Here is a 13,749-nt window from a genome sequence, read left to right as displayed (position 1 = left end):
AGAATGTTTGAAAAAAACTGCATATTTGTTCTGCAAAGCAAAAAATGTTGGAAAGAAAATCCCAAAATAAAATGCACACAAATCATTTGTGACTTGATAACATAGTGAAAATGAGAAATCCAATGCAACAAAACAACATATACAGTACAATGAAGATACAACAAAGTGCATTTTACAAGCTTAATAGGAAAAGAACTCTATGCTATGTCTAGACCTCTGTTCCCACCCAATTTCTGTGCTGAAATTAAGCATTAAGATGAAGGCAGCTGAAAAAGGTCAAGTCTAATGGGAAATAAGAATCTGTTATATCTCCAGCAACCATGAGATGTCTCTTTTACTTATTCATTTGATCTTTGCCCCTGGCTGCCAAGTGTAACTCATTTAGGTAGCTCAGGAAGGCACTTATCACTCTCTATAAAGGCTGCAGTGTGAATACGGCACAGACTGTGCAGTCAGTAATTACACACGGCTACAGTTTTCATTGCACTGCTCTGTAGCACAATCCATCGTCCAGCTTTAATCTGTAGAATGTCAATTTAAAACATTTCACATCTATTTAGACGATTCATGTAGCAATCAGCTCTTGTGCCTAATTGCATCCAAGCAATTGCCTGCTTCACTGACATTAAGACATTAAGCGATTTTCAGGCAAGAAGAAAACAGCAAAGATGAACACAGAAGGTTCAAACACTTTAAAGCATAAATAACACATACAGTTACTTACTGACTGCAGAGTGAATCATCATATTTACACTTCTTTTTTTCTGAGTGTTTGGAATCATACAGATTTATTATGCATTTCTGTTATTTTAAGATCCTGAGCCTTAGAAAGCACAGCTAAGGCAGTGGAGTATGCAGTTATTATTTTCTGGGAGGGATAAAAAAACTGTAAAAGCGACGGTGCCATTCAAAAGGTTGTCATTGAATTATTTAAAGTACAAATGTAAACTACCATGGACTAATCTTGCCATACAATAATACTAAAAGGCAGTAAAATTAAATACATTTAACAGTTCCACTGAAAATAATTAAAATAACAGGCTGGTGAGTAGTTAGTAAATAGCACCTTAGCCTAAAAGAATAGTTTCTATTATATCTTCCTATTCTTATTCGTTCTATGCCTCACTAGACGATATCTGTATTGGCTGATATCCCTATGCTCAGGCATACATAACTATAGTAACTCGAGAAATTCGAATACAAAAAATCATCCATAGTTCATTTAAATACACACGGAGCATTGTGTTTCCCCATGGACCATTATTACTGATGCACCACCCGCTAAACTCTGGAACGCTCTGGACAGGTAACACTGAAGATGCTGCAGAATGAAAAACAGCAAGAGGTGAGAAGAAGATTCAAGTCAAAGAAAACACTGTACAGTGTTTACCTTTTTTTTTTTGAGTAATTTGACATTTATTTTGATATTTTTATTTAAGCAATATGGCAATTAAATGCAGTAAATAGGTTTAGTTTTTACAGATACTCTTATATGCAGTTTCAGCAATAAAAAAAAATGTTTTTCTAAAAAATGAAACAAATTACCTATTTTTGCCCCCATTTTTCATGAGCTGAACTCAAAGATCGAAGACTTTTTGTCACAAAAGGCCTATTTCTCTCAAATATTGTTCAGAAATCTGTCTAAATCTGTGTTAGTGAGCACTTCTCCTTTGCTGAGATAATCCATCCACCTCACAGGTGTGGCAGATCAAGATGCTGATTAGACAGCATGATTATTGCACAGGTGTGCCTCAGGCTGGCCACAATAAAAGGCCACTCTAATGTGCAGCTGCAATCTGCAACTCAAGGTTACTTATGGTTCTAAAAATACCATCTGGTAGCCAATCAAATGGCTAAACAAAGTAATGAATTAATTTAAAGAATAAAAACAATGATGACCTTGTTATCAATATAGCACAATTATTTTGTACACATATACAAATACAGTATATATTCAGCTGCACTGTATGTATGTCTTCTTAAGAAGCATGCAAATCTGCTATATGTAGTGGTAGGCACACTAAATTGTCACTAAATTAGGCAAATGCGGAGTCTGCTCACTTCCCGGTTGCTGGAGATAGCAATGAGGGAACTTTTCAGTGAACCCTTGTGCCCTGTGCATGGCGATATTGCCGTCCTGGAGGAAAGCACTTGCTTCAGCTCAAAATATGTAATCATAAATCATCAGCAGAAAAACTTTGAATTCATTTCTAGTAACCCTTCTGCATAAGCAGACAACTGGACCAAAACTACGTCCAACCAAATATTCCCAAACCATAACTGTGCTGATAGTTTTTCTTTAATTTCACACTCATGCATATGCTTTCAGACACCACATAAATGATTCATAAGTTAGATTTTTGTTTTTATTGTGCCCAGTTATACCGTATTATACTATAAGCCGCTACTTTTTTCCCACGTTTTAAACCACGCGGCTTAAACAACGAAGCGGCTTATTTATGAATTTTTCCTGGGTTTTTCCCGGTTTCACAAACTTCAAGCCAAAAAACTGAACCCCATAACATTAGACCAATTAAATAAAAAATAAAAATATGCATTTTTTTTTTATGCGGCTTATATATGGGTGCGCTTTATAGTCCGGAAATTACGGTAATTCTGCATCAGCACTAATTCCATATGTTGACAAAACAGCACAAAAATCATTCTGCATTTTCAGTGGTGGGCTGTGCATTTGGTATCTGGGCCTTCAGTGGGGACTTACTCGACTTAATCACACTGCAGTTATAAAAACCAACAATACTATACAAAACCACAATATAACAACACGTGGAATTACAGAGAGAGAGTAATTTCGCATATGAAAGGTTAATACCATTTTACTAAAGCAATCTCCAAACCTCTACACTACAATTGCAACTGTGCACCAACATCATCTGGAGCAGTTCAGAATCAATATTTGTCTAATAGCATGACAAAAACCTAAATAAAATAAAAAAAAATACAACCTACTCACCAGAGATGCAGACTCATAATTTGCACCGCTCCTCAGAGGCTGTAAGCCAGTGGAACCGCTCGTATTCACTAGTCTGGAAGTGGTGAACAAACTCTTTCCCCTAGGCAAGAGACAAGCTATCTAGAGCCAACCTCTCCTCACGATGTCTAGCTTTTCTTCAAAATACATTTTTAAGAATGTCCAAGACCAAATCAATTTCTCTTCCTCCATCAGCCATTGTGGGAGTAAAAAGTCTAACTCAGATGTATTAATGTGTGCAGAGCGCTAAAAATGTGTTTTGCCAGTCGAACTTGGCTGTAACAGTTTCCCTCTCACCAACCAATCAGAGGACAGAAAAATGCTAACTGGTTAAAATCTGAACTCTGATTGGTTAAAGAAACAGATCCATTGCTAATATCGTCTAAGATATATCGGCCAGCACTACTGATACTGAAGCCCCTGGGCAGATTAGATTGACATGGCAGCACATAAAGGCTAAAATCTGAGATTTTACACATCTAACAACTAGAATTTTGACAGAGATTAAAAGGTCCTAAAAAAGTGTCTAAATGTCAGCACTTTGCAGCATGTTGTACAAATTGCTTTGGGAGCTCTGTTGAGTCATGTGTTAAATGTAATCTGACTGAATGAAATGGGTTTAAAAATACTCAGAATGTTAGTAAAATTCCTTTATTTCTGGCCTATAAAAGATGTTTATTACTGTTGTTTATTTTAAATGGTTTCACACATCAACAATTTTGAAAGATTTCTCGTTATATATCTAATGGAAAAAATGTCCAATGTTTCAATGTACTCCAGTTTTGTGAGGAACACAAGTGTTACAGTGCAGTAATGGCACTCATTACACCAACATGGGGAAGATCATCATATACAAATATGCTGTTAATTTCCAATAATGCTGTCTCATGTTAAGTGAAGTGATCTGTAATTACAATTAGCACAACTTTAACTGTACAATGAGTCAGAAAATAGTACCAGATATCGACCAAGCTAAATATGTAAAACGAGAAGAGCCTGTACTAAAAGAAAATAACACATAAAAAAAAAAAAAAAAAACCTGAAATTGCACACTACTGTATATATACAATATGAATGAGAAATAGCCTGGGTTGGTGGTTAGTAATCTACACGACAGTCTAGTGGAAAGTCTACTAGGACAAGGTTCAATGGGATTAGCCAAAAATTCCACTACCATTGTTGTGAACATGAGAACTGGGGAAAATTGTGTTGCTCTATTCCTGTCAGTAATACCAATAAGATGTGTGGTTTGTATGAAAGTTGAACTACTTATTAATAGACATATTTTCAAGTACTAGAATGTATCAAACAATTCCATGATACATTACAGTTACTATTTCCAATTAGTTATTATTATTATTTTTTAAATGTGTGTAATTTCAGTGTTGGTAAATTGTTTGAAAAACAATGGAAGATAAACTTTAAGACACTGTAAACCATAAACAATTTATTTGTCCACATAACATGCACTATAATTTGATTATAGCCTCAGTTATGAGACATAAGTGTAACACATAGCCTAAGGGCCTACTCTCATAAAAACAAAACGCTAACACTGAAGTATTGCTGCATCCACGTCAAAACAATGAGATGACACCGGCTTTCTGCTGAACAACCACTTTTGGATGCTGACGCATCAGTCACAGACCGGCCAAGATTGAAGAGTTCCATAGGGAATGTGACTAATGCACACTGCGCATTGCAAACTGCACTCGCATGAATATTAAGAAGGATCTACGAAAACACTTACCACCTTACAACATGCAATCTATAACAGCACCAGAAATATGTCTAATATGGTTTTAATTCACATGTTAAGTTCAGTGTTGTGTCCTGGTGAAATAGCAGTACTCTTTTGAGTACTAATATCGATATATATTTATATATATCGATATATATTTATATATATTTTTTTTTCTGTTACCAATAGTAAAAAATTGTAATTATGGAAATTGATATAAAATCATTTCACAGGCTTGGTGATTCTCCTGAAAGCAGGTGTACATGCACATGGGTTTATTTAAGAGATGAGGAAATGAGACAAGGACAAAAAAATTAAATCTGTTTTTCAGTTTCGATAACTTTTATGTCAACTATCAAATTCTCACAAGATTCTTGTTTATAATATGTATATCTATTGTAAATATATTTTGACATCTATTGCTAAAAAAAAAAAAAGAAAAAAAGAAAGAACTGGTTTTAGGTTATATGTCTCGCCTAGCATTGTAGTTTGCAGACCCTACCTCTTTGACGTGGTGCAGACGGGCAGGATTGTGGCTGCAGGCCCGATGGCCACTCGTGGGTGATTTGTGGTGGGTGATGGTGATGATGGAGCTCGGGGTCCCGTGCCCATGCGGGAGGTTTTGCCTCTGGGTGGCAGTGGAGGAGCAGGATGGAGCGGGATGAGGGAGTAGGGAGCAGCTGCGGGTCCGGCTGCCCGTGGAAGAGGAGGAGACCGAGGATAAAGAGCAGCCCTGAAAAACATAGCAGCAGCAGCAGCAGGAGTGAGATGGGACACAGGCAGCCGAGCCCCGTCTCCTATCAGAGATGCGCAGATGCCCTCGACAGCCACCCCGCTGCCCTGTGACACACGAGGGCATCTTCTGCCCACTACTGCAGCCTCACCCGCAAAATAGGGAGGGAGGAAGGGAATGAGGGAGGATGGGAGGTAGCAAGAGTACAAAGAGGTGGAGGGAGTAGTATGGAGAGGGAGGGAACGGATGAACCAGGAATATGAGAAGAGAGAGCGAGAGAGAACAGAGAGAATGTGCTGGAATGTATTTCACTCCCCAGGGAGCATTAAGAAAAGAAAAGATGGCACAGTTCCATCTCTGAAACCTCTTAAGCATGCACAGAGGAACAGAAAGTCTGTCTGCAGACAACCATGCAGTGTAAACAATGGCATTGTTTTTTTCAGGGGTTTTTTTGTTACCTCATTTATCTCATCTGCTAATTCCAATATAAACACATCAAAATCAAGATATTAGTCTGCTAAACCGACCAAAACACGTTTAATCTTATTCTAACAATATGCACAGATTTTCCTGCACATTGTTCCAGAAATAATCAGGAGATTTCCCTATAAAGTTTATCTATTTCTAAACCAGTTAGGATGCTTAAAAGATTGCTCTATAAACTACAAAATGAGCATGAATAAAGATTCACTAAAAAGCCCAGGCAGCTTCTTAGCCAGCGTGGCTGCTCTAATAAGACCTGACAGAGCAAAACTGTCTTAGTCTAATAGGCAGTGCATTACAGGAGCAGGCTTATATTTCAGCCACGAACAGGACAAACACACACACACACACACACACACACACACACACACACAAACACACACACACACACACACACACACACACACACACAGGGCCTTGAATGCCACCCCACAGTGCTTCGATAATCTAACACCTCATACACCTCAGCAGGGATGTGTACACACTTTTCAGAGAGTATAGTGTAATAATGTGCCTGTAAGGGTTTTTTTAATAGGTTTTGTACTGGATTCCTTTTTTTGTGGATGCACAATTCAGATTCTGTATTAACCATGAATCTATTTGTTTTAGCATCTAAACAAGCGTTAGATCCAAAAGCATGTATTTTCAGAAACAGTGTCTGGTAAGGGCTTGTTGATTTATAATGTGTTACTAAATATTCGGGTAAAACCAGAGTGAATGATTAATGTTTAACTGGACACAAGTTAAAAAATAAAGTCAATGTTTGCTGAGCTGAAAGTGTTTAGCCCTCCTGAAAGATTGTGTGTTATGTACCGTGTTATCATTTTCTTGTTTTTTTGTGCTTGACTTTTTAAAAGCATCAGATTAATATTGATTTGTTTATCTTAAAGTATATAATTCAGTAACTACTATAAACTGTTCAGTAACTAGTTAGTTAAGTAGTTAAGAAAGTGAAGAATGTTTCATTCATCTGAACCATAGAATTTTGATAGGGTTGGTTTTTTTTAGAAGCAGCAAAAAACTTGAAATGTACCAAACAAAGGTGCATTCTGAATGCATACATGGATCCAATTTAAATTCTGAAATCATATTAAGTCAAATAATTTTTAAACAGCAAATAATATACGTAAATATTATAATGTTGCCCAATGTACTGTATATAGGGTAATTTATAATGGAATAATTATAGAATAATTATTCTAATGATTATAATTGGATAGATGCTTCATAAGAGAGGAGAATTTTTTTTTACAATTATCAATTTAGAAAAAAGGTTGCCAGATTCCTACATTTCTTCAAACAAACAGCATCAGAATGTCATACCAGCATTTTCTGCCGAAATGCAACAAAATATTTTAGTTTCAAGAAAGTAAAAATGTGAGACTGAACTTTAAATCACAAGACTATTGGGGCAGCTGGCCAAAGTGTAATAGAGATTAGAGGAAAAGGGAAACAAAGGGGTCAGAGAAGGACAAGAGTGACTGTGAGAGCCAGAGAGAAAGAGTGAGAGAGAGTGTGAAAGTGAGAGAGAGAGAGAGAGAGAGAGAGAGAGAGAGAGAGAGAGAGAGAGAGAGAGAGAGAGAGAGAGAGAAATTCGCTGGAATTAACTATGTTACCTTGGTGCTGCCCTCTGAATGGCGACGGGCACAGAGCTGAAGCTGGGTCATCCACTGCTGCCGCTCATATGCATCACAAGCTGTACAGATACCAAGCACGAACATGTTATGCATAATGTACATATATACAGAACCAAGCAATCAAATACGCCAAAAAAAATATTGATTTATTCTCATGATACAAAATATCAAGTACACCACAAGTCTAATCTAAACAACACAAACACCATTATATCCCATACTGCCATTCTATATCTACTGAACTGTACACACAGAACCAATTGTTGAACACAAAGTACAATATGGTATATCATTAGAACACAGTTACAAAAAAGCTTTTCCAGCTACATGGTGACAGTGAGATGTTAACACTTACACAAAATACTAAAACTCAATTTGAAGGTTAGCTGTAGCCTGCGGTCTGAGCAGAAACGTGTGAAATGAGAAAGTAGCACCTGGAGATTGTGACAGCAAAACAGTACCGAGTGGCCCCTGCCGTGAGGACTTCATATCACACTATCACACTACAGATAATGGCTATTTTTCGTGTTGTTATGCAACCATGTTATTATTTCCATATATATGTAGTCTGTGCGAATAAGTGCAATTATGAGAACAAATCTGCCAAAACATATTCAGGAAATGGAAAGACTATCTAACTATTTTTTGAGTAGACACACAACAGAAACATGCAAATGAGAGAAATATAAAGAGGAATGGGTTCCAGTGGGAAGACAGAGGTCTGCCATGGGTAAAAACTAACATAAAAGGATACGCTGCTTAGAAGATGGCAGACAGATAAGTCTCAAAGGAAATGAGCAGAGAAGAAAGAAATGAGTGACAGCAGGAAAGGAGCACAGGAAAGTGAATATGACAAGAGCCAAGAGGAAAGAGTGTGATAAAGACAGAGCAGAGCACTCAGAAGCTTCAAAAGAACATGGAGTTCAGTCTTTTACCTCTCAGTTTAAACAGCTCTCCATTAACCGCAAAGACTGTGAACATGAATGGAAACTCATCACTGGGAGCCACAGATGAGCCAATCAGAGGCAAGGCACCTCGTGGTTTCTGGGTCTTACTTTGCTCATTTAGAAAGTACTGCAGCTGACCAAGCTCGGGGTCCAGAACAAAATACCTGCACAGAGAATAAAGAGATGTAGTTATTTGTATGTTTGTAATAAGTCAAATCAAAGTGCAATAGAGTTGTAGGAAATAATATCCAAACAAGCAAATGTAAAGTCCTTTAAGGGGCAGTTTGTATGATATGCTGCATTTGACTAGAGGTGACTTTCTTTCGGCTTCTCCTGTTAGGGGTCGCCACAGCGGATCATTCGTATTCATGATCCGCATGTTCGATTTGGCACGTTTTTACGCTGGATGCCCTTCCTAATGAAACCCTCCCCATTTATCCGGGCTTGGGACCGGCACTAAGAGTGCACTGGCTTGTGCAACCCTAATAGCTGGGTTGGTTCCCTGACCGGGGATCGAACGCAGGCCGCAGCGGTGAGAGCGCCGCATCCTAACCACTAGACCACCAGGGAACTGACTAGAGGTGACTCACAATTCAAAAACTCCAACCAGGAAAAACCAAAGAAAACGCCCCCTCACCTCTACTGAGATCCACAGTGTTTGGACAGTAAATAAAGTTGTAATACCTCTTACATTAAATGCTGTATAAACAAGTATCTGCTTTAAATCTTTCAGCAGCTTGTTAAATGTAGAAAACTGATTACATAATATATAGGAAAATATGCATCACAACTAGCTGAGTAATGTGTTGCTAACAAAGGACAAACATGGAGGCTTGAATGCACGAAGCTCTTTCTGAGCCAGCAATATCCCAAAAGAAGCATAAAAGCACTACATTGCAATATTTTGTTTCACATGTTTTACTGAGGTCTGTAAAACTGTTGAAGCTTAATGATTTTTCTAGGTCTACAAATATGTGATTAAAAATCCCAAACGGCACCTTTAAACGTTTGAGAGTACATATAGGAAGTGTCACTGTAATCCCTAATAGTTACTGTGTAATGCTCTTAAAGACAAAATCAATACATATTAAGTTGAGAATATTATTAGATAATGACCACAGTCAAAGTGTTTAAACTTAAATAAACAGTACTGTAAAAATATTTCATAGATACATTGTGGAGGAAGCCATAGTTTAATGGCATGTCATTGTCGTTTCATCATGACACATGCACATACATCAGACATGTCTGAGAAGATGGCAGGGACAAATCTGTTGAAAACATTGGCTTTATGAGTGGATGGCCGTTCTTGTCTGAATCGATTGCAATACTGAATAGTAACCATACAAATCCTTCGGTTTAGCTCTAACGATTCCTTTTATTTGGCACTTTAGCACTTTGCATTCAAACTCATTTTGCCTCATAGTGGTCTGTGTTACGCACGCACATCTTTAAGTAAACTCTACCTGGAATGCAGCTCAAAGTGTGGCGTGCCTGAGAGTCAACATATAACTCCCTCATCTTTGGGCTCATTATATAGCTGGCTGCTTTCCCCATCGATTGCAAGGCGAGGCAGCAGTGAGATGGGGGATTTCCTCTCAACAGATGAGTCACAGTCTCTCCCAGATGAAAGGAGCGTAATTAGGACTATGCTGTATTTTTCTCATGCAGTACCCACAACCATGAAATTCTCACCTTACACAACACAACAAATGATTGAGGGACTGGAGGCTTGTACTGCTTACACAGTTTGCCTTAGGATACACACCTACTACAATTGATGAACTGTTATGACACTAATAAACGCGACATTTCTTTTGACACCTAAAAAAAATATAATCTGTAAATATATTTTAATCCATTAAGGCACTGATTCATATACAAGGAAATATAGCATATGTATGCTAAAATGTGAAATGCTATATCTAATATATTCCTTGCAGGAAGTCTCTGCAGTACTGAAGCACAACAGTTTGCAGTCACGAATGCCTATTGATAGATGTGTGAAATCAGTGGGCATGCAGTCTGTCGAGGCAGTCATGAATATGTGCGAACATATTGTGTTGGCGTGGGTTGGCTTGAACACTAAAGTACCAATTAACTTAATAATAACAATATCTTAATAATTAGTGCCCTCTTATTGTAATGACACAAGTCAGCTAGACTGGTTTGGTGTGCTTTATTGTTAGAGTGATTGCACCGATAGCATAAGTTAGACAACAGGTCGATACATCAGTGGTTTGGGCTGAGGATGAGGAATGATTTTGCATGATACAGACATAATCTCATGCAGTACAATGATTATTTGCAATAAAGATTACCTTTTACACAACTCATGTTTATAATGGCATACAAAGGTTAAGCTAGGTTTAAGGGTGGGGTTTGCATTCATACCTTTCCACATGGCTTAATTTAAATGGAATTGAATGAAATCGAATCATAGACCAAATGACTAAAATGCATTATTTTGCTCTAAAGCATTAACGATTCCAGGTGACCAACACGGCCAACATTTCTCAAAGCTACAGGGTACTGTTTCACTCCTGAGCTTCTTACCGACTGTGTGGAGTTATGCATGTTCTCTCCATATCCACTTGCGAGTTTTTCAGGGTTCTCAGATTTCCTCCCACAGCTCAAAAACAAACCAGTAGGTGAATTTAGAAGAGAAGTTGGATCTCCATTAGCTTGAACATACATGTGTGCCCATTAAGGCTCCCACCTCATAGTATTTCCAGAATGAGGAACACTAGCCAGGATTGTTTGGATTGTGAGTGGTGGTTGTAGATTAGTGGTTAAGGCATTGCACTATGGATCGTGAAGGTCACAAGTTCAAGTCCCAATACCACCAAGCTGTCACTGCTGGGCCCTTAAGAACGGCACTAAACCCTCAACTGCTCCATTGTAAATTGCTCTGAATTGGGGCATATGCCATAAATGTAAAAGAAATTGTCAGAACATCTACTAAAGATTTTGAACCAGCTCTTATTAGTGAATTATTTATTGTTATAGATAATTCGATTTTTATTTACAAACTACAACCACACATCATGAAACCCAATCTAGCGAAAGCAGTTCTACTAAAAGCAAGGATCTTACTTAATATTTAGAAAGTTCAGGCAGGATCAGGAGAAGTGATTAAGGCCATTTAAAACTGTTTACTGTGTAAACAGAGAGAGAACTGTTTAGCACCATTGTGTACCATGGTTTTGATGAAATGATGTTCAAATGAAAGTGTGATGCTGGCCTCATCAGTCTGAGCATTTACCTGTGCTGCCATCCCTGCAGTAGATTAGTGTATTTGTTGAGGACTCCTTCCAGTCCTCTCCGGAGGTTTTGCTCCGCTTTCCCGCTGCACGCCTGGTTCGGGATTGGAGCTCCGGGCCGCGCTTGCGCTCCGCTCGCTGCTGGTCTCCGGCCGCGCTCCACCGACACACTGCGCTTACCGGCGCTGTCACAGCGAGCCGCACCGCACTTCTCCATCCCGCACACACCCGCACACAGCAGCAGCCAGCCGGCCGGCGAAAGTGTTAGAGAAAAGCGCAGAGGAACATGACCGCGGTTTCGAGTGAAGGATCTCTGCGTCCGACTCTCGACAGAGCTGCACCGTGCACTCCGGAGCAGCTCACTCGGTGGACCGTGTGTGTGTGTGTGTGTGTGTGTGCTCTCTCCTTCCTTCCTTCCTTCCTTCTTTCTCTCTCTCCCTCCCTCCCTTATTTCAGCAGGAGTAGACCACTAAACCAGGGCGTTTGGGTTTTCTATACAGCCAGGAGACGCGTGGCACATTCATCTATTCTGAACAGTTGTGTAAAGATTGCATTGGCTCTCGTTATTATAATATGGGAAGGGAAAGAAGCTCCTAGTGTACATAAAGCCGTGTGTATTCTTATCTTATAACCTCCTATTTAAAGTTATTGTGTAAGTTCTGAATGATAATGTGTATGATGTAATGAAACATTTCTAACCTGGAGTCAATGGGAATGCTTCTATCCACAGGGCACGAATGATTTGAGGAATGATGTGCACTGCATGGACAATATGGGGAGCTGAATTTTCCAGCCGTATCGTGGTTGTCTCCCAAAATGTTACCACAAACTTAGGGGAACACAGTTGTATAGGATGTCCTTGGACATTACATTTTCCCTTCATTTGAACTCTGAGACCCAAACCTGTAACAGCATTTCTTCTCAGCATTTCTGACAATTCTGCTATGCACAAAGTAAACTTGGATTAAAGTAGATCTATAATGGCCTGCTATAGAGCTCTGACCTCAGTCATATTGGAAACCTTTGGGATGAATGTGAATGCTGACCTCACCCCAGGTCTCCTCACCCTACATCAGTACCTGACTTAAATACAAAATCTAGTGGAAAATATTCCCAGAATATGGAGGTTATTATAATGGAAAATGGGGGTGAAATGTGGAATGGGATGTTCAAAAACCACAAATCATATGGTCAGGTTTCTACAAAGATTACCTATATAGTGTATATCACATAACTGTATGCTATGATCTTCACTGTCACAACAGAAGACTTTAACCCAGTAAAATATTATTTTTGGACCAGTTTATTAAATAGGGTTAGCTACAAGCACAATCATCAAAATACCACCTGATGGCACATCCTTTTCCATGATTTCTGTCCATTCCTCAGGTACAACTCAAGAGAGTAATTGAATCCATGCAAAAACACATTAAAGCTCGGTCTGGCAGCTTGTGCTAGACCAATACTTTGCTAGGACACTAAATGTATTTCCTCTTATGTTGTGAATAATTTGTTACTCTATTACCAGTTCTCCTTACATTGGCCCAAATCAAACTTTCTTATATGTTTTAACTTGTAATAGCTCCTCATTAACTTCCTTATTATCTCCATTTTGGCCGCAGAACCCCAATGCTGGACTTGGGGTTAATATGACGTTATTTTTAAATCATTTAGGTTTAGTCCACATCCTTACCCACAAAAAACACATATTATCCAGATGTTTGTGCTCCCCAAACTGCACATTTGAGTGTTTTCCTGCTTTAACACACTGAGGAAGGGAAGGCTGTTGATTAGCTGATAGTTGAATCGAATGTGTTGTGAACAGGAAAAAACATTAACATTAACACAAAGGAACAGACAACGGGTTCGATACCTCACTGGTGTTGGCTGAGTTTGTGGAATAGAGCTGTATTATACATGATATATGATATGTTATGATATGATATGATATAA

General features: G+C 38.6%; 1 protein-coding gene across 2 annotated transcripts in view; it reads right to left on the bottom strand.

Annotated features, from left to right (window-relative positions):
* The window catches only part of osbpl10b (oxysterol binding protein-like 10b), a 44,371-nt gene extending 30,893 nt beyond the window's left edge, over positions 1 to 13,478 (bottom strand). For both annotated transcript variants that reach the window (XM_083546007.1, XM_083546008.1), the window contains exons 1-4: positions 11,799 to 13,478; positions 8,522 to 8,697; positions 7,566 to 7,645; positions 5,236 to 5,466 (exon numbers count right to left, since the gene is read on the bottom strand). In XM_083546007.1, the coding sequence (XP_083402133.1) occupies positions 5,236 to 5,466; positions 7,566 to 7,645; positions 8,522 to 8,697; positions 11,799 to 12,013 (702 nt within the window). In that variant the 5' untranslated portion in view covers positions 12,014 to 13,478. The remainder of the gene's footprint in view (positions 1 to 5,235; positions 5,467 to 7,565; positions 7,646 to 8,521; positions 8,698 to 11,798) is intronic.
* Between the last annotated feature and the right edge of the window lie 271 nt (positions 13,479 to 13,749).

This window comes from Silurus aristotelis, assembly GCF_946808225.1.
Source record: "Silurus aristotelis genome assembly, chromosome: 1".
NCBI classification, from domain to species: domain Eukaryota; kingdom Metazoa; phylum Chordata; class Actinopteri; order Siluriformes; family Siluridae; genus Silurus; species Silurus aristotelis.
This window is presented reverse-complemented; position numbering and strand designations above follow the sequence as displayed.